This window comes from Salmo salar, chromosome 13 (genome assembly GCF_965601325.2).
Source record: "Salmo salar chromosome 13, fSalSal1, whole genome shotgun sequence".
Taxonomy (NCBI): Eukaryota; Metazoa; Chordata; class Actinopteri; order Salmoniformes; family Salmonidae; genus Salmo; species Salmo salar.
Window position 1 is genome coordinate 72,497,276 of NC_138303.1, and position 22,551 is coordinate 72,519,826.

The following is a 22,551-nucleotide window of genomic DNA, read 5'->3' on the forward strand; positions in this document are numbered from 1 at the left end:
AATCAATGAGCTCGAGCCGTTTTGTTGGTCTTCTCTGAAATTCTTTCAGATGTTTTTGATTATTTTCGATCATTAGAGATAGATTCACTCGAAGTTATTGTTACAATGTAACAGTCATGGGGCAGTCCTGTCATGAAAGGGATATTTCGGGAATTTGTCAATTGAAGCCCTTATCGACTTCCCCAGAGTCAGATGAACAGTTTCCACTAGTTACCACAGCCACAAAGTCAGAAATTGCTTTATCGTAAAAATGTATGTAAAACAAATGTCTCTTAAAGGTTAAGCATGTGATTAGGGTTAATGTTAAAATCACATAAAGACGAGGAATTGTAGAGATAGGTGGGGTTTATGACTTTGTGTCTGTGGTAACTAGAGACGACCAGTTTGGTGGACGTGGCTAACTATCATTAGCGCAATTGCTAACATACATTACACAGCTCTTGAAACTCAAATCAACCCAAACATTCCTTTGACAATTACCCTAAAAGGATTATTTGTCTCCTACTGAGTTTAATGAGGTACCAGCCATTGCCCAGCTATGTATCGGGTTAGGTTGATACTGCTTTCCCTGCTCGTTACCTTCAATGACTGAGCAAATTGTGATGGTCTGTTAAAATTCAACAGCAGTTACTGTGCCTTGCAGAAGTATTCATCCCCCTTGGCGTTTTTCCAATTTAGTTGCATTACAACCTGTGATTTAAATAGATTTTATTTGGATTTCATGTAATGGACATACACAAAATAGTCAAAATTGGTGAAGTATAATAATTAAAAACGGAAAAGTAGTGCGTGCATATGTATTCACCCCCTTTGCTATGAAGCCCCTAAATAAGATCTGTTGCAACCAATTACCTTCAGAAGTCAGATAATTAGATTGCATACAGGTGGACTTTATTTAAGTGTCACATGATCTCAGTGTATATATACACCTGTTCTGAAAGGCCCCAGAGTCTGCAACACCACTAAGCAAGGGGCACCACCAAGCAAGCGGCACCATGAAGACCAAGGAGCTCTCCAAACAGGCCAGGGACAAAGTTGTGGAGAAGTACAGATCAGGGTTGGTTTATAAAAAACCATCAGAAACTTTGAACATCCCACAGAGCACCATTAAATCCAGTATTAAAAAAATGTAAAGAATATGGCACCACAACAAACCTGCCAAGAGAGTGCCGCCCACCAAAACTCATGAACCAGCAAAGAGGGCATTAATCAGAGAGGCAACAAAGAGACCAAAGATAACCTTGAAGGAGCTGCAAAGCTCCACAGCGGAGATTGGAGTATCTGACCATAGAACCACTTTAAGCTGTACATACCACAGAGCTGGGCTTTACGGAAGAGTGGCCAGAAAAAAAAACTTTGCTTAAAGAAAACAATAAGCAAACACGTTTGGTGTTCGCGAAAAGGCATGTGGGAGACTCCCCAAACATATGGAAGAAGGTACTCTGGTCAGATGAGACTAAAAGTAGCTTTTTGGCCATCAAGGAAAACGCTATGTCTGGTGCAAACCCAACACCTCTCATCACCCCGAGAACAACATCCCTACAGTGAAGCGTGGTGGCAGCAGCATGCTGTGGGGATGTTTTTCATTGGCAGGGACTGGGAAACTGGTCAGAATAGAAGGAATGATGGCGCTTAATACAGGGAAATTCTTGAGGGAAACCTGTTTGTCTTCCAGAGATTTGAGACTGGGATGGAGGTTCACCTTCCAACAGGACAATGACCCTAAGCATACTGCTAAAGCAACACTCGGGTGGTTTAAAGGGGAAACGTTTAAATGTCTTGGAATGGGCTAGTCAAATCCCAGACCTCAATCCAATTGAGAATCTGTGATATGACTTACATTTAACATTTTACATTTAAGTCATTTAGCAGACGCTCTTATCCAGAGCGACTTACAAATTGGTGCATTCACCTTATAATATCCAGTGGAACAACCACTTTACAATAGTGCATCTAAATCTTTTAAGGGGGGGTTAGAAGGATTACTTTATCCTATCCCAGGTATTCCTTGAAGAGGTGGGGTTTCAGGTGTCTCCGGAAGGTGGTGATTGACTCCGCTGTCCTGGCGTCGTGAGGGAGCTTGTTCCACCATTGGGGTGCCAGAGCAGCGAACAGTTTTGACTGGGCTGAGCGGGAACTGTGCTTCCTCAGAGGTAGGGAGGCGAGCAGGCCAGAGGTGGATGAACGGAGTGCCCTTGTTTGGGTGTAGGGCCTGATCAGAGCCTGAAGGTAAGCTGTAGACCAGCAGAACCCATCCAACTTGAAGGAGCTGGAGCAGTTTTGCCTTGATGAATGGGCAAAAATCCCAGTGGCTAGATGTGCCAAGCTTATAGAGACATATCCCAAGATATGTGCAGCTGTAATTGCTCTAAAAGGTGGCTCTACAAAGTATTGACTTTGGGGGGGTGAATAGTTATGCACGCTCAAGTTTTCATTTTTTTGTCTTATTTCTTGTTTGTTTCACAATACAAAATATTTTGCATCTTCAAAGTGGTAGGCATGTTGTGTAAATCAAATGATACAACCCCCCCCCCCCCCCCCCCCCCCAAAATCCATTTTAATTCCAGGTAGTAAGGCAACAAAATAGGAAAAACGCCAAGGGGGTGAATACTTTCGCAAGCCACTGTAGTTATGTGTCTTATAGGCAGACCTATTCTATATCTATGGTTCAAACTCCTTCACAATTCCCTTATGCTCACAAAAATAGTGTTGAATTTTCATTTCACCGTTCATCTCCTCGGAGTTGTGGCAATGACATCATATAATGACATGCATTAAATTGATTCCTAGCTTTGTGATACAACATGGATCCTTTAGATGTATATTTGGCTTTTCAGTTTAAATGTCATAAACCTTATCTCGATAAAGGCTAAGATGGATGTCTTACAAAGCCGTTTCATGTGGACATGTGGAAAATAAGACGTCAGAATGAACTCTCTGGTCCACCCAAGATATGTTTCGGGGTTCATCCGATGGCATTGAGGAGTACACCACATCAGTCACTGGCTTCATCAATAAGTGCATCGATGACGTCGTCCCCACAGTGACCGTATGTACCCCAACCAGAATCCATTTAATATTTGAATGCCCTCAAAGCTCATCGCTAATCTACGGACCCTGGGACTAAGCACCTCCCTCTGCAACTGGATCCCGGACTTCCTGACTGGCTGCCCCGAGGTGGTAAGGGTAGGTAACAACTCATCTGCCACACTGATCCTCAACACAGGGGCCCCTAAGGGGTGCATGCTCAGTCCCCTCCTATACTCCCTGTTCCCCCAAGACTTCATGGCCTGGCACGACTCCAACACCATCATTAAGTTTGCCGACGACACAACAGTGTTGTCCCTGATCACCGACAACAATGAGAGCCTATAGGGAGGAGGTCAGAGGCCTGGCAGTGTGGTGCCAGGATAACAACTTCTCCCTCAACGTGATTAGGACAAAGGAGGTGATTGTGGACTACAGGAAAATTAAGAACGAGCACACCCCCATTCTCATCGACAGGGCTGTAGTGGAGCAGGTTAAGAGCTTCAAGTTTCTTGGTGTCCACATCACCAAAGAACTGTCATTTTCCAAACACACCAAGACAGTTGTGAAGAGGGCACAACAAGCCTATTCCCCCTCAGGAGACTGAAAAGATTTGGCATGGGTCCTCAAAACATTTATACAGCTACACCATTGAGAGCATCCTGACTAGTTGAATCACCGCCTGGTATGGGAACTGCTCGGCCTCCGACCGCAAGGTACTACAGAGGTAGTGTGTACGGCCCAGTCCATCACTGGGGCCAAGCTTCCTGCCATCCAGGACCTCTATAACAAGAAGTGCCAGAGGAAGACCCTAAAGATTGCCAAAGACTCCAGCCACCCTAGTCTGCTACCACGCGGCAAGTGGTACCGGAGCGCCAAGTTCTTCTTAACCAACAATGCCGTTAAGAAAAAATAAGTGTTAACTGGCTCACATGGACACCACTGGCAATTAAATATATTTTTGGGCCACCGCTTGCATATAATTGGAAAAGACCATTATACTGTGTTAATGTATTAATCTCTCAATGGTGTCATTTTTCAAGATTCTATAGCAGTTTTCCCCATGGAATACCATAGGACCTGCCTTGGTGAAGAATGTTAACATTGGCTCAAGGCAGCACAATGCTCCCACTCTATAAAAATGCATGCTTCCAATCCAAAACAGTTCAGAACAGTTCCTGCATATATTATGACTACATTTGGAGATATTTTGTTCGTTCTGGTCTTGGGCAAGTGTTTTTTCGGCTGTTCATGCACACTTCATTTTTTTCTCAAGGCAAGCTGAAGTCGGTAGCTGAAGGCTCCGCCCCTTCGTTGGTGATTGGTCAACGGTTTGTTGTCATTCACTTGAGAAATACTGCACCAAATATCTTAGGTGTAAAATTGTGCGAATAAGATCTCAAATGTCAACTCAAGAAATCTGTCATTAATTTTATCTTAGATTAATTCTGACTTTTGAGGAAGTGTATACTGGCTACGGCATCTCAAGATGGACAAACTATTGATGCTTTTTTCTCATTTTTCAAGCGAATGTGTATTAAGGGAGTATGCAAGCACACCGGTTCGCACCAGCCGAACAGAGGTATGCGGAAGGGTTTAATAGAGTCTGTTGTAAAGAGGGGTAATTGAGCAGGTAACTGGAGCCTGAAGCATGTTGATTGTGAGTAGGTTGCAATAAGGCTCTCCTAATAGAACATGAAGTTGACATAATAGTTGGATTCCGTTTACATTTCTCTCCAGTAGTATTGTTGGACTGATGTTGTAAGTAGATAAGACTTCAATCGACAGACATATCCATTGGACTTTATTTGGAAACGCATGGTTTAGTTTCATAGCATAAGCATACCTTTTTTGTCCGTGTTATCTAAGCAACGATCTCAATTCCAGAGAAGTTTCAACCAATGCCCCTCTCAACACTAACTTTGACCTTGTGATTTGCGTCTGTTCGGCCTGCACGCATCCTTTGAAACGACCCAACCTAATGGAATTGAATGTGGCTGTTGATGCGGGGCCGATAGCAGAGGACGAGCGTGATGTTTGCTATTACGCCGGTAACGGTTACTTTACCACACATCCGGTCCCAGAGCGCACTGGAGCCTCACCTGTCACGTGTGCTCCAGCAATCACAACAGTTTTGATAGCTCACAGTCTATGGCCTCCATCCAAGCTTTGGCTCCTCTTCGTTTCTCTCTCTCTCCCCCTCTGTCATTCTTTTTCCCTCTCCACATGTTAGTTCAGCAGCAGCTGTCATGGCGTGCAGAGAGTGGAATTTTTTCCTGCCCCAGAAGGAACAGATCCTTGTATTTCCCACTGATATTGTGATCCAAACGTTTCCCTGGATAATCTTGGGAATGGCCTGAGTAGGAGAAACAAAAATGTTGGCAGGAAATCTGGTTAATTACGAATAGCTTTATCGATCGATGTTGACTGAGAGGATAGCTATGCAAAAGTTCTACATGGAATGTTATTGTTAGTGGTGAGACCAAGTCATTATTATTCGAGTCACAACAAAACATGAAACAGAAATGTCTAAGTGTTGCAATAAACGCTACGGCGATGGAATGATGAACACCAATTATTGTAGGATTAGATGGAATATAGATTTACCACATATGCATTTAAATGTGTAAAAGCAACCGCAAACATTTCAACAAGAGAACAAAGCGCTATCCACTGGCGGGAGTTCGCCACAGTAATTATACATTTTAACAACAAATTCCAAATGCAACCTTCTAAGTAAAATAGCAATTTCAAGCAATTTTGAAATACCAAAAGGCCAGTAGGCCTATGCTAGTAATTGTTGCTTGATGCCTCATTGCTAGTTAGATTGCAAAGTAAGTTCATTTTCTTCATCACCAAACAATTGTTGGAGCTGCATATTTATTTATTATGGCAATCCTCTCTCCCTACAATTTGACATCTGCACTGCACAGCAAATCAGCAATCTGTCTGTTTGCTCACCCGATCTGTGTTGATTGACAGTTTACTGGTCCAATCAGAGGGCAGTGTGTTTCACTAGCCAAGGGCGACGCTGCGACTACTCACTCTGGCTGCATGGAGAGTCATCCAGGGAGAGACTGTGCCACAAAATGGTACTAAACCTGGCCAGATAATTTCAAGTCATTAGTCTCAAGTCTGAGTCCCTAGTCATGAGGCCCAAGTCAAGTCTCAAGTTATTTTATTTTATAGTCCATAACTGTTGTTAGTGCCCTTTACACTGGTACTTAACTGTGAACGTTGTAAAGATAAAGAACAGACAGTAGCTGCTTTGTGTTGACTCTGACAGTCATGTATGAAAACTGTGTGTGTGCCTCTGCGACCTGCATTATGTTGGCATATTTCATAATGCTGCTTACAGTGCCTTACTAGTCCTAATTAATGACGCTTTCCTTTCAAAATGTCAAACGTTTTATTACTGTATGAGCATCCTGAAATATCATTACGTTCAGCCACACCAGATTTATCACAACAGTGCTCCCCATAACTGTCAAAATTCCACACATTTTTGAATGCCAGTTGATTATTATTTTTTTCCCTTGAGTTCCTCATGCAGATCGCAGGGTGAGACAGCTGGCTCTAATTTGACTTGCTGTGGACCGTGGAGACTTCCACCCTGTCCAACCACCAGAGGAGCAGCTCTCTGCCCCGCTGACTATGACTCAGACATTTGATAGGTTTCCAGATGCATACCATGATATAAGAAGCTTTCAGCAACCGCTGGGAAAGTTGCATCACCCCGATCATCTAGCCCTGCTGCTAGTCTTAAATCTGAGAGTTAATGTTGCGGAGTACAGTGTGTTGCTTTACCCGACCGTGTGTGATAGTTTAACCATATGGTTTTCATTTTGGAGGCTTTTGCCAAAGATGTATTAAACAATCACAGTAAAGTAAATGGATTGGACCAAAAGAGATCAGTGACCATTGACCGGCAATATATTTACATCAAAGCAGTGAGCCAGGAAGAACAAGGCCTTCCCAATACAGAGAAAAAGACAGAATAATCAGTATAAAGGACTTTAGATATACAAAGAAAGATATATAACGAGAGAGGGAGAGATATGAGTGGCGGAGGTAGTCATCATTGTCCCGCAGTCGATTCGATTCTCTGAAGAGCATCTCTCGAATTTCCCCATTCGCTGTCAGCGGAGTTGACGTTGAGCAGAGCAATCTTCAGACTTGCGCTCATATCCACTTCAGTTGATGTGGGTTCCTAAATAACAGTGACAGTCGGTGTAGGCCTATACAATTGCTCCATCAACACCCACTTGTTATGCAAATACTTTTTGATGCCTCAACAGTTGGTAAACAAAGGTGCTTCAGCAGTTTGTGGTGGGATACAGCACCAAGACATTTTTCACTTTCTCACAGGGGAAATCCTAGCTCCACTTAACTTGAAATGGAGCAAAACGGAAAGTATGGTTCATGATTTAGAAGCAATGTGCTTCTCGTCAATTGTACTCAATATAGACACAAGTGAAAGTGCTTTTGACTATATATGTCTGGTAGGGCTGAGCCCACTTAGTTGACTGGTGATTGTTTGGTCAATAGGCTGTTGGTCAACATATATATATATTTTTTTAAATTGCATTGGCAAATATATCTACACTGAGCAAAAATATAAACGCAACATGTAAAGTGTTGGTCTCATGTTTCATGAGCTGAAACAAAAAAAATCCCAGAAATGTTCAATACGCTCAAAAAGCTTATTTCTCTCAAATGTGCACAAATTTGTTTGCATCCCAGTTAGTGAACATTTGTCCTTTGCCAAGATAATCCATCCACCTTACAGGTGTAGCATATCAAGAAGCTGATTAAACAGAATTATCATTACAAAGGTGAACCTTGTGCTGGGGACAATAAAAAGCCACTTTAAAATGTGAAGTTTTGTCACACAACACAATGCCACAGATGTCTCAAGTTTTGAGGGAGTGTGCAGTTGGCATGCTGCCTGCAGGAATGTCCACCAGAGCTGTTGCCAGATAACTGAATGTTCATTTCTCTACCATAAGCTGCCTCCAATGTCGTTTTAGAGAATTTGGCAGTACGTCCAACCAGCCCCACAACTGCCGACCACGTGGGGGGGTGAGGAGTATTTCTGTCTGTAATAAGGCCCTTTTGTGGGGAAAAAAACTTGGATTGGCTGGGCCTGGCTCCCCATTGGGTGGTCCCTGGCTGCCAAGTGGGTGGTCCTATGCCCTCCAACGCTCACCCATGGCTGAACCCCTGCCCAGTTGTGAAATCCATAGATTAGGGCCTAATACATTTATTTAAATTGGCTGATTTCCTTATATGAACTGTAACTGTTGAAATTGTTGCATGTTGCATTTATATTTTTGTTCAGTGTGTATATATATATTTTTTATTATTTTTTTATTATTTTTATGACACACGAGACCTGTCTTATTCGTGCCCATCTCCATGAACTAATCCCTTGCAGAGGCCGAGACTAATCCATTGCGGAGGTCGCGCCCAAGAATAAGGGGAGTGTTTCTAAGATGCACAATGCACATCTCTCTCCAGAATGCGCTCTCTCCTACCAATTTGTGCACATTCATTGTTTCATAACTTCATTGTGTGAATTGTTTGCATTTGATTGTTAGTGTCTATTAATTCCCCATTACATACATCACCAGTAGGACATTTAACATTAATTCCTATTATTTTTAATCTACAATGTTTGTTTGGTTACAGTAATTTCTGTTAATGCATTCAATGCATTATTATTATTATTACAGTATTTTACCATTCTCATTGTCGGAGTGGACACGTTGTTTGCAGAGCGCACAATCTATACTACATTTTTGAGAAACAAATTTCGGTATATTTCATTGCATTTACGAGTTTTGTCAATTTAGTCATTGTCTTTTGTTTGGAGTGCTCCTGTCAATGTTGAGTAAGGACGCACACCTGATTACTCATAGACGTAGGCCTATAGGCTACCTGGCCTGCTCGCAAATGTAGGCATATAAATGTCCCTACATTCGATAAACACTCAGCGTGAATTGGAAAAATGTAATGTGGAAACGTCCTAAAATAGGCCTACCCGGTTCTTATACCTTGCTCAAATAGCTGTGTCTGACCCGAACTCACTGGCGCGGGAAACTCTGAGGGCCCAGAATATTTTACACGTTGTTGAATGTTTGCTAGCGTGAGACTCAAGTTTAATAGTTGGTGGAATGTTTCAAGTTTGTTACAGAATAGCGTTTCTCCAATGTGATTTATAGGATATTATTATTATTCAATTTCTTTATATTTATTTACCGTGTTTTCTCCCCAATTTCGTGGTATCCAATTGGTAGTTAGTCTTGTCTCATCGCTGCAACTCCCATACGGACTCGGGAGAGGCGACGGTCGAGAGCCGTGCGTCCTCCGAAACACAACCCAACCAAGCCACTACAATGCCCACTTAAACCGGAAGCCAGCCGCACCAATGTGTCGGAGGAAACACCGTGCACCTGGCGACTGTGTCAGCGTGGACTGCGCCCGGCCCGCCACAGGAGTCGCTAGTGTGCGATAGGACAAGGATATCCCTGCCGGCCAAACCCTCCCTAACCTCACGGTCTCACGGTCGCGGCTGTCTGTGACAGAGCCTGGACTCGAACCCAGAATCTCTAGTGGCACAGCTAGCAATGGAGTGCTTTAGACCACTGCGCCACTCGGGAGGCCCTGGATATTTATTATTATCAGGATATTTTCTTCCTGCAGGCTGCAACGTTTTTATTAGTTGGTTTTATGTAGGCTATTTTTACAAAGTTGGCAATAGAAGTAACTTTTTAGTTTTATAATTCTCATTTAGATTTGAATCGAATTTCGATTAACCACAAGACTGACTGAAAATACGACATTGTTATAAATGAAATTAAAATGTGCATATGAAAATCAGAACTGGCACGCAGATCAGTAGAAATTCTAAGATAAATTAGTATTCCACATGAGAAAGGTTGCCATCTCCTCGTGTAGCCTATTACCGGCAAAAGCAGAATGTGCGAAAGCCAGCAGAATGGTCATTTCTTTTTTTTCTTTCTTTTTTTTTCTTGATCTCTTGCTCCCTCTTCAGTCATTTGTCTTATTTCATCCAACAGAGCATCAGACAAGCTCAATGCATATATTTGATTTTATTAAAACGCATAGGATGTGTCTATATACACGTTTTAAAATTTCAACCAATTCATTGGTTGAAAGAACAGACTACTTTCGGGCGACCAATATTTTTTTTAGTCGGGGACAGCCCCTAATCTCTGGTGAAGAGAGTGGTGGAGTCACTCAGACAAGTTGTGTCCCTGGAATAGGGTAGCTTATTTGTTTGCAGTCTGTAGAGGGAATGTTGCTTCCCCTGCAACCTGTCAGCCAATGCGGACGGCTTATTTCTGTTCCGTTGGAGAAACGCTATTCTCTTTTTGGGGGGGGAAATATGGCTCAGTGATGTACAATTTGCAGTGGAGGATTTGTGAACAAAGGTTTGTGGGCATGCCAACTCCATTGTTCTCTCCAAAAGCTGCGGGTTTTCACTAGATAGCTTTTCCACATTGTTCCCAATGGATAAAACAACTGGGTCCATACTTGAAAGGCTTAGACCTATTTCCAGACCAATTAATTGTCTTGTGAAGGTTCACAGGGACAGGGACTATTCACAGGGACTGGCTTATTCAGACTTTTTCCCACCTCTGATGTGTTATGTTTCCATTGAACCTTGGATTGAACATTTTGCAAAGATCTAATGAAAGCATGCTGACTTTACTGGTATGCATGCATCACTTTGCACAGCTCACCATTTTAAATGCATTATTTCACATTGTGTGGGCTGTCAACACCAGCTGAACACCTGCAAGTGTGAGAGTGTGTATTAAGCATATTGTGTGTTTCTCTGTTTCCGGCAGTGTCTAAGAAGCACGGGAAGCTGATCACGTTCCTGCGCACCTTCATGAAGTCCCGGCCTACCAAGCAGAAGCTGAAGCAGAGGGGAATCCTCCGGGAGAGGGTGTTTGGCTGTGACTTGGGAGAGCACCTCCTCAACTCGGGCCACGATGGTGAGACGTACACTCTCTTTCACTCTCTCTGTCTCTCACTCACTCTCTTTCTCTTGCGCTCTCTCACACACACATACTCGCAGAAGTTCTTCAGCTTTGACCTAATTTGTGGTGTTTTGACGACTTGAAACACACACATGCAAACACTAACATGCTGAGGGATGTTCTCAGGATGAACAGTCGCCCTTCTTTGTGCAATATGGTCACTCACAGTATGGTAAAAGGGTCGACTAGACTCCACCTAACATTGGTGTAATGCAAGGCTTGGCTCAAACTTGTCTCAACTCCGGTAGAGGCTAGAGCAAGGTTGAGCTGTTGAGAGTTCAGGTGGGCTTTCACGCTTCAGCAAACAAAGAAGAAGAGGGCTACTCAACAACAATGACAAAAATCAGGAGAATGGCTTACCAAGAAAAACTTCCAAGAGGACTAACTCGAGATAAAAAGGAGTTGGAGCACTCAACAACGAAAAAGGGCACTTTAATCCATTGTACAGGATGCAAACAGATGGCTGATGTTTCGACATCAATCTGATGTCTTCCTCAGACCTGACCATTGCACTTCGCTCCTATTTATAGCCCAGTGGCTTATTGACACACAATGTAAAAATAAATAAAGAGAAATAGTGTCTAAATATACATAGGTGATATTTGGGTGTCTGAATCAGGAGACACAGAGACCCTAAAAATCAAGGCAACAACATTATAGAAATGAGGACAGTGAAAAATCATTGTTTAGCCCCTTCGGATCCACAGTGTCTAAGGAGTACTGCCAGAATACTTTTGTTTTAATTTACGTACGATATCACCTCCTTGGTGAAATTAGACATGTTCTATGGCTACAAAGTGCAGGGAGGAAGGTGAGCCATGGTTGGCTTCGATGCAGTGGCACGCAATAGCGTAGTCCGTGTTTTTATTTCAAATAGCAGCCTTATGTTCTGCGACGCGAAGATTCAATGCTTGTTTAGTTTGACCAATATAGAGGAAGCAGCCCAGCAGATGCATTTGAGCAGGTATATCACATTTGTGGTGCTACAATTACTGAATCTTTATATTTTGTATTCTTTACCTGTTCTCGGGTAAACAGATGCGAGGGTGGCAATGTTGTGAACTCTCGTACATTTGGGTCACTTTTGAAGATGTTCCAGTGTTTCAATACAATGGATTTGACACAACCGGCACATGGGCACAGTCTCTCTAGCACGGGTATAGGCCTGTTCAATGACACCCTTATTATACCCGCATTGCAGGAACCTGGTGTGCATATCATTAGCTTTGCGCTCTGAATCTATGTTTGTACTACAGTTACGTCTGAGTCTTAGGAATTGACCCACCAGTATGTTCCACTTAAGGTGTACCGGGTGGTTATTGTCTGCGTGTAAAAGTGTATTCCAACTCTGCGGCTTGCGGAAGACAGTAGACTCCAACTTGTTTTCTTTATTTTAGTGGATTGTAAGATCCAAGAACTCTATTTCCTCCTGACTTCTCTCTACTGCGAATTTGAGATTGTGGTCAGATAAGTTAATATAAAAAATGTACTCTGAGATTGAGCTGTTGTTCACTGACCCATACAGCTTGATGGGCCGGGCATGCAGAGTGAACCCGACCACCCTCCGGTGCCCAGGGAGGGTTGCCACGGCAACTGAGGTGGCTTACAGAAAGTGGTCTAGTCGGCAGTGTGGTTAAAGGGAGATTTCGCCTCGCCACTGATCTGGAGCCTGAGGGATCTGGCAACACATGCTTTGTTTGCCCCCAAATCCATTCTGAGCCGTGTGTTCTGTCAGCCATCTTCACCACGACTAGCCTCTTCTGCTCTGTTCAGATTGGCCGCCATCACACTGCATCACAGTGGCAGGACTCATACTGTTGCACAAGTATAATACTGCCCATGTTGTCAGTGGTGTGGCTTTCAGAGAAGCAGGCTTCCGTCTAGGAAATAATACTCTAATTGATAGGTTTATCTTTGGCAATTTGTATACTACGTACATAGCACATATTCCGCTTATATTTGAATGGCAGTGGTTTTAAATGCCGTTCAGTCTTTGTGAATGAAGTCAGACGGTCTTCAAATCGCATGTCTTGAGTTGTCCTCATTATATAAGCACGTGCTGTGTTTGTTTACACACACACATCTGTCATGTGAGAAAGGAGATGACAGACTTGCGATCTCAGAGATGGTAACTCTTATGACGGACAGCCAGCCAGAGCCGTCGGAACGGAGATAGATGTAAAATGACAAAACCATACTTTACCTTTCAAACTGGAGCAGAGTAGTGCTCCCCAACAGTAACGAGATAGGGGATGACATCAGGGGTAGATGACATGACATCACTGCACAGCTCCGGAGATGACATCTGTCCTGACTTTATGGGTCAGCCTCAGTTGCTGTATGTCTGTATGAGCAGCACAGCTTTCATACCAAGCTGTCAAATGTCGTCTTTGAATGTCACATAAATGCAGGCCTAGACAAATGTTATATGATGTCATAAGCTAGCTTCTCCCTCGTTTGATGTGCTTAAGGTAACTCCTCTATCGTTGACTATCATCATACAGTTGAAGTCGGAAGTTTACATACACCTTAGCCAAATACATTTAAACTCAGTCTTTCACAGTTGCTGACATTTAATCCTAGTAAAAATTCCCGGTCTTAGGTCAGTTAGGATCACCACTTTATTTTAAGAATGTGAAATGTCAGAATAATAGTACAGTGATTAATTTCAGCTTTTATTTCTTTCATCACATTCCCAGTGGGTCAGAAGTTTACATACACTCAATTAGTATTTGGTAGCGTTGCCTTTAAATTGTTTAACTTGGGTCAAACGTTTTGGGTAGCCTTCCACAAGCTTCCCACAATAAGTTGGGTGAATTTTGGCCCATTCCTCCTGACAGAGCTGGTGTAACTGAGTCAGGTTTGTAGGCATCCTTGCTCACACATGCTTTTTAAGTTCTGCCCACACATTTTCTATAAGATTGAGGTCAGGGCTTGGTGATGGCCACTCCAATACCTTGACTTTGTTGTCCTTAAGCCATTTTGCTACAACTTTGGAAGTATGCTTGGGGTCATTATCCATTTGGAGACGCATTTGCGGCCAAGCTTTTACTTCCTGACTGATGTCTTCAGATGTTGCTTCAATATATCCACATAATTTCCCTTCCTCATGATGCCATCTATTTTGTGAAGTGCACCAGTCCCTCCTGCAGCAAAGCACCCCCACAACATGATGCTGCCACCCATGTGCTTCACGGTTGGGATGGTGTTCTCCGGCTTGCAAGCCTCCCCCTTTTTCCTCCAAACATAACGATGGTCATTATGGCCAAACAGTTCTATTTTTGTTTCATCAGACCAGCGGACATTTCTCCAAAAAGTACGATCTTTGTCCCCATGTGCAGTTGCCAACCATAGTCTGGCTTTTTTGTGGTGGTTTTGGAGCAGTGGCTTCTTCCTTGCTGAGCGGCCTTTCAGGTTATGTCCATATAGGACTCGTTTTACTGTGGATATAGATACTTTTGTACCTGTTGCCTCCAGCATCTTCAAGGTCCTTTGCTGCTGTTCTGGGATTGATTTGCACTTTTCGCGCCAAAGTACGTTCATCTCTAGGAGACAGAACGCGTCTCCTTCCTGAGCGGTATGACTGCTGCGTGGTCCCATGGTGTTTATACTTGCATACTATTATTTGTACAGATGAACGTGGTACCTTCAGGCGTTTGGAAATTGCTCCCAAGAATGAACCAGACTTGTCGAGGTCTACAATTTTCTTTCTGAGGTCTTGGCTGATTTCTTTGGATTTTCCCATAATGTCAAGCAAAGAGGCACTGAGTTTGAAGGTAGGACTTGAAATACATCCACAGGTACACCTCCAATTGACTCAAATGATGTCAGTTAGCCTATCAGAAGCTTCTAAAGCCATGACATCATTTTCGGGAATTTTCCAAGCTGTTTAAAGGCACAGTCAACTTAGTGTATGTGAACGTCTGACCCACTGGAATTGTGATACAGTGAATTATAAGTGAAATAATCTGTATGTAAACAATAGTTGGAAAAATTACTTGTCATGCACAAAGTAGATGTCCTAACCGACTTGCCAAAACTATAGTTTGTTAACAAGAAATTTGTGGAGTGTTTGAAAAACGAGTTTTAATGACTCCAACCTAAGTGTATTTAAACTTCCGACTTCAACTGTACATGACAACGCTAGTCATAAGAATTGTATTTTCTTCACACACGCCAAAGAGGTTAAGAGACTACAGATTACAACGACAGAACCCAATAAAGACAACACCCTAAAAGGTAGAATCCTTACTGCAGAACCCATATAAAAACAGGATGGTATTGCTGAGCCACTTTCACCTCCATATGTAGTGTTTGGAACGGACTGTGGGAAGTTTAACCTGTACCTGTAGGTGCTATCTAGAACCTTAAACGGTTCTTCGACTCTCCATATAGGAGAACCCTTTCCACAGAGGATTCTTCATTGAACCTAAAAGAGTTCTACCTGGTACCGAAAAGGGTTCTCCTGGGGTGACAGCCGAAGAACAGTGTACGCTCCCCCCGCCTTTCATACTATATGTGAAATTTGGTGGAACAGCTGCTTCCGAGATGGTCTCATTCTCTGTCGGTGTGTCAGGTGTGGGGGTGAGGCAGCCCCCATGTGCATGCACACACACACACACACACACCCACGCGCACACACACACACACACACACCCACGCACACATACAAAGAGACTCTCATACACATTTTGATTGACTACAACACACACACACACACACACACACACACACACACACACACACAACAGCCCAATGACTGTGCTCTCTTTCCCTTCTCTCGCTCTCTCCTTCCCATATCTTTTTCCTCCCCTCTCTCTCTCCTCTCGCTCCCCTCTTTTCTCGCTCCCCCCTTCTCTCAATTCAATTCAAAGGGCTTTATTGGCATTGGAAATGTGTACATTGCCAAAGCAAGTGAAATAAACAATCAAAAATGAACAGTAAACATTACACTCACAAACATTTTGAAAGAATATAAACATTCCAAATGTTATATTATTGGCTATGTACAGTGTTGCAACAATGTGCAAATAGTTGTAGTATTAAAGGGAAAATAAACAGATAAATATAGGGTGTATTTACAATGCTGTTTGTGCTCCACTGGTTGCCCTTTTCTTTTGGCGACACGTCACAAATCTTGCTACTGTGGTATTTCACCTAATAGATATGGGAGTGTATCAAGATTGGATTTGTTTTCAAATTCTTTGTGGATCTGTGTAATATGAAGGAAATATGTGTCTCTGATATGGTCATACAGGAGGTTCGGAAGTGCAGCGCTTCCCTTGAGAGCCAGGTCTGCCGATGGTGGCCTCTCTCACTAGCAAGGCTACGCTCACGGAGTCTGTACATAGTCATGGATTTTCTTAATTTTAGGCCCAAATAACATTCCAGTTTGCTCAGTTTTTTTGTTGTTGATTCGTTCCAATGTGTCAAGTAATATCTTTTTGTTTTGTCATGACTGGGGTTGGGTCTAATTGTGTTGCTGTCCTGGGGCTCTGTGGGGTCTGTTTGTGTTAGTGAGCAGAGTCCCCATACCAGCTGGCAGAGAGGACTCTTCTACAGGTTCATCCCTCTGTAGGTGAGGGCTTGGTTATGAAGGTTTGAGAATCACTTATTTTTAGGTGATTGTAGAATTGAATTGCTCTTTTATGGATTTGATAATTCCGGGAATCCTCCAAATTCTGCTCTGCATGCATTGTTTGGGGTTTTACGTTGTACATAGAGGATGTTTTTACAGAATTCTGCATGCAGAGTCTCAATTTGGTGTTTGTCCTATTTTGTGAATTCTTGGTTGGCCCCGCCCTCACAACCATAAAGGGCAATGGGTTCCATAACTGATTGAAGTAAGTTAAGCCAGATCCTAATTGGGATGTCAAATTATATGTTTCTTTTTGGTGGCGTAGAAGGCCCTTCTTGCCTTGTCTCTCAGATCGTTCACAGCTTTGTGGAAGTTACCAGTGGTGCTGATGTTTAGGCTGAGGTAGGTATAGTTTATGTGCTCTAGGGCAACAGTGTCTAGGTGAAATGTGTATTTATGGTCCTGGCAACTGGACCTTTTTTAGGAAAAACATTATTTTTGTCTTACTGAGATTACCTGTCAGGGCCCAAGTCTGACAGAATCTGTGCAGAAGATCTAGGTGCTGCTGTAGGCCCTCCATGGTTGGGGACAGAAGCACCAGATCATCTGCTAACAGTAGACATTTTACTTCAGAGTCTAATAGGGTGAGACAGAGTGCTGCAGACTGTTCTAGTGCCCTCGCCCATTCATTGATTTACCGGACATTCGACCCCTTGACTTTTTCCAGAATTTGTTACGTTACAGCCTTATCTAAAATGTATTAAATTGTTTTTTCCCTCATTAATCTACACACAATACCTCAATGACAAAGCAAAAACAGGTTTTTAGAAAATTTAGCAAATTTATAAATAATTAAAAGAAAACATATCACATTTACTTAAGTATTCAGATCCATTACTCAGTACTTTGTTGAAGCAGCCTCGAGTCTTCTTGGGTATGATGCTACAAGCTTGGCACCTGTATTTGGGGAGTTCTTCACATTCTTCTCGGCAGATCCTCTCAAGCTCTGTCAGGTTGGATGGGGAGCGTCGCTGCACAGCTATTTTCAGGTCTGTGCAGAGATCTTCAATCGGGTTCAAGTCCGGGATCTGGCTGGACCACTCAAGGACATTCAGAGACTTGTCCTAAAGCCACTCCTGCATTGTTTTGGCTGTGTGCTTAGTCGTTGTCTTGTTGGAAGGGCCACCTTTGCCCTAGTTTGAGGTCCTGAGCACTTTAGAGCAAGTTTTCATCAAGGATCTCTCTGTACTTTGCTCCGTTCTAGAGGTCGACCGATTAATTGGAATGGCCAATTAATTAGGGCTGATTTCAAGTTTTCATAACAATCAGAAATCGGTATTTTTGGACGCCGATTTGGCCGATTTTATTTATTTAATTTATTTTTTGTACAATTTTTTGGGACCTTTATTTAACTAGGCAAGTCAGTTAAGAACACATTCTTATTTTCAATGACGGCCTATGAACGGTGGGTTAACTCCCTTGTTCAGGGGCAGAACGACAGATTTTTAACTTGTCAGCTCAGGGATTCAATCTTGCAACCTTACGGTTAACTAGTCCAACGCTCTAACCACCTGCTTTACATTGCACTCCACGAGGAGCCTGTCTGTTACGCGAATGCAGTAAGAAGCCAAGGTAAGTTGCTAGCTAGCATTAAACTTATCTTATAAAAAACAATCAATCAATCATAATCACTAGTTAACTACACACGGTTGATGATATTACTAGTTTATCTAGCCTGTCCTGCATTGCATATAATCGCTTAGGTACACGTTGCTCCAACCATAAACATCAATGCCTTTCTTAAAATCAATACACAAGTATATATTTTTAAACCTGCATATTTAGTTAATATTGCCTGCTAACATGAATTTATTTTAACTAGGGAAAATGTGTCACTTCTCTTGCAAACAGAGTCAGGGTATATGCAGCAGTTTGGGCCGCCTGGCTCGTTGCGAACTGTGAAGACTATTTCTTCCTAACAAAGACAGCCGACTTTGCCAAATGGGGGATGATTTAACAAAAGCGCATTTGCGAAAAAAGCACAATCGTTGCACGACTGTACCTAACCATAAACATCATTGCCTTAAAATCAATACACAGAGGTATATATTTTTAATCCTGCATATTTAGCTAAAAGAAATCCAGGTTAGCAGACAATATTAACCAGGTGAAATTGTGTCATTTTGGGTTCATTGCACGCAGTCAGGGTATATGCAACAGTTTGGGCCGCCTGGCTCGTTGCGAACTAATTTGCCAGAATTTTACGTAATTAAGACATAACATTGAAGGTTGTGCAATGTAACAGGAATATTTAGACTTAGGGATGCCACCCGTTAGATAAAATACGGAACGGTTCCGTATTTCACTGACAGGAAAAACGTTTTGTTTTCGAGATGATAATTTCCGGATTCGACCATATTAATGACCTAAGGCTTGTATTTCTGTGTGTTATTATGTTATAATTAAGTCTATGATTTGATAGAGCAGTCTGACTGAGCGATGGTCGGCAGCAGCAGGCTCGTAAGCGTTCATTCAAACAGCCCTTCGCGATGCATTGCGAGATTAGGCTGGTGTAACCGATGTGAAATGGCTAGCTAGTTAGCCGGGTGCGCGCTAATAGCGTTTCAAACTTCACTCGCTCTGAGACTTGGAGTAGTTGTTTCCCTTGCTCTACATGGGTAACGCTGCTTCGAAGGGTGGCTGTTGTCGATGTGTTCCTGGTTTGAGCCCAGGTAGGAGCGAGGACAGGGACGGAAGCTATACTGTTATACTGGCAATACTAAAGTGCATATAAGAACATCCAATAGTCAAAGGTATATGAAATACAAATCGTATAGAGAGAAATAATCCTATAATTCCTATAATAACTACAACCTAAAACATCTTACCTGGGAATATTGAAGACTCATGTTAAAAGGAACCACCAGCTTTCATATGTTCTCATGTTCTGAGCAAGGAACTTAAACATTAGCTTTTTTACATGGCACATATTGCACTTTTACTTTCTTCTCCAACACTTTGTTTTTGCATTATTTAAACCAAATTGAACATGTTTCATTATTTATTTGAGGCTAAATGGATTTTATTGATGTATTATATTAAGTTAAAATAAGTGTTCATTCAGTATTGTTGTAATTGTCATTATTACAAATAAATAAATGCAAAGAAATCGGCCGATTAATCGGTATCGGCTCTTTTGGCCCTCCAATAATCGGCATCGGCGTTGAAAAATCATAATCGGTCGACCTCTACTCCGTTCACCCTTTATCCTGACTATTCTCCCAGTCCCTGCCGCTGAAAAACATCCCCATAGCATAATGGTGCCACCACCATGCTTCACCGTAGGGATGGTGCCAGGTTTCTTCCAGCTGTAGCTCTTGGCATTCAGGCCAAGGAGGTCAATCTTGGTTTCATCAGAACAGAGAATCTTATTTCTCATAGTCTGAGTCCTTTAGGTTCCTTTTGGCAAACTCTTAGCAGGCTGTCATGTGCCTTTTACTGTGAAGTGGCTTCTATCTGGTCACTCTACCATAAAGGCCTGATGGTTGAGTGCTGCAGAGATGGTTGTCCTTCAGGAAGGTTCTCCAATCTCCAAAGAGGAACTCTGGAGCTCTGTCAGAGTGACCATGTGGGTTCTTGGTCACCTTCCTAACCAGGCCATGACGCGTTATCTGATTATCTTGTCCAGATATCTACTGAGACTAGGAACAGTAAAGGAGATAAGTGCCTGTTTTGAAAGCAAGGGTTGGTATGATGTGAAGCTGGCAGGCCTTGGTGTCAGGCAGCTCAAAGCTTTGCAGACTTCAACTTTCAAATATTGCCTTTTGAAAATCAACTTGTGGAATGCCTTTTGATTTGGTTTTCTCCAGGTTGTATTCTTGGTACCTGTGATCAACTTGAAGATTCTTCACAAGACGTTGCTTTTGATCAATGGAAGTTCGTTTTTCTTTATCAGAGAACATAAAAGCTTCTCTCAATGCAAAAACACTTTTACCTGGTGTTCCCCTGAGGAAGAATGTGCTTGTTCTTTAGAAAGGAGGAAGACAGAAGGTCCCGCTTTTCGACCTTGCAGTGTTCCGGTGCACATCTATTGATTGAAGTAGAGATGCCCTTTTTAAAGTTGTCTGAGTGTCTTGTGGTCTCTGACTTTGTGTTTCCTGCTCCAGTTCCCCAGGTACTCAAGAGCTGCACGGAGTTCATCGAGAAACATGGCGTGGTGGACGGCATGTACCGCCTCTCTGGAATCGCCTCCAACATCCAGAAACTACGGTAAGACACGCACACACACTCTCTCACGCACACAGATTTGTCAGTGCTACCCGTTAAACATGGGTCTGCCTCATAGGGCGTTCATAGATTTAATCTCAAGTGTATACCAGCCACCAACATCTGAGAATTTGTTCTGTTCTGCACAAAAGCCCTCAGTGGACATAGAAGGCAAAGGTATTTTTATAACATCATGGACCTTGACTACCAGGTGCCATTGTACTCAATATCAATTCATGTTCATGAATACAGCTCTCGTCACAGTAAGTAAAGGGTAAAACCCAACTCCTAAACGTAATGCACCTGTACCATACATGTCAACAAAATTCCATCAAAGATAAGTTGCACTTTCAACAGAAATTCCCATTCTCTTTTCCTTGGCATGCGAAATGTGGATTTACCCCTGTGTGTGGGCACGGTGGGCATCCCTCAACAACACGGGTGGGTGGGTGTGTGTGTAAAATGTTAGCGCATGGGCATCGCTTGCCAAAAACCTGTTGACTGGCCGTGAAACAACCCCTAACTGTTCTCTTCCCATTTTTGCACTGTTCATTTTGTCCTCAAACAGTCCAAGTAAGTGACATTGTTGCACTCTGCCAACTGAGAACTCCCAGTATCTCACCCTGTAATTCTAACATTTTAGACTGTGAAGAGGAAGGAATGTTTGGCGTCTCGAAGCCAAGCGTGAAATGGTGTGGGTTTGTTGTATTTTATGGGGCTTTTTTCTTTTATTTTTCTTTTTTTTCTCCTGAATAAGTATAATCCTAACCCTGCGATTAATTATTTGCATGGTTTAACTCAGGATTGAGATTTAGGAACCGTCTTAAAATGTAGATTTCCAATTGTTAAACCCACTGTTGAACATCCCAACTGCAAATTTACACCTTGGTTGTCTAGGATTACATCATTAATATAATGTTCCATTTAGGACAACACCATTATTCCACATGCCACTGAATGTACAGAACATTAGGAAAATCTGCTCTTTCCGTGACACAGTGACCAGGTGAATTCAGGTGAAAGCTTATTATTGATGTCACTTGTTAAATCCACTTCAATCAGTGTAGTTGAAGGGGAGGAGACCGGTTAAAAAATGATTTTTAAGCATTGAGACATGGATTGTGTATGTGCGCCATTCAGAGGGTGAATGGGCAAGACAAAATATTTAAGTGCCTTTGAACGGGGTATTGTAGTAGGTGCCAGGCGCACCGTTTTGAATGTGTCAAGAACTGCAACACTGCTGGGTTTTTCACATTTAACAGTTTCCCATGTGTATCAAGAATGGTCCACCACCCAAAGGACATCCAGCCAACTTGACACAACCGTGGGAAGCATTGGAGTCAACACAGGCCAGCATCCCTGTGGAACACTTTCGACAACTTGTAGAGTCCTTTCCCTGACGAACAAGGCTGTTCTGAGGGCAGAAGGGGTGCAACTCAATATTAGGAAGGTGTTCCTAATGTTTTGTACACTCAGTGTATTCACCGAAAAGCGCCCAGACAATTTCATCATCTCTGATGTTTGAACAAAAAAATGAGGGTTTGTTTATGAAGTAAGAGTTATTGATGGCAGCTTCCCGTTAGAAACTTCTAAACATTTATAAAGGGA

At 42.6% G+C, this 22,551-nt stretch overlaps 1 protein-coding gene across 11 annotated transcripts in view; it reads left to right on the forward strand.

Moving 5' to 3' along the window:
- arhgap32b (Rho GTPase activating protein 32b) overlaps nucleotides 1-22,551 on the forward strand; it is a 246,867-nt gene that overhangs the window by 209,177 nt on the left and 15,139 nt on the right. For all 11 annotated transcript variants that reach the window (XM_082960293.1, XM_082960292.1, XM_082960294.1 and 8 more), the window contains 2 exons: nucleotides 10,905-11,054; nucleotides 20,844-20,946. In XM_082960293.1, coding sequence (XP_082816419.1) covers nucleotides 10,905-11,054; nucleotides 20,844-20,946 — 253 coding nt within the window. The remainder of the gene's footprint in view (nucleotides 1-10,904; nucleotides 11,055-20,843; nucleotides 20,947-22,551) is intronic.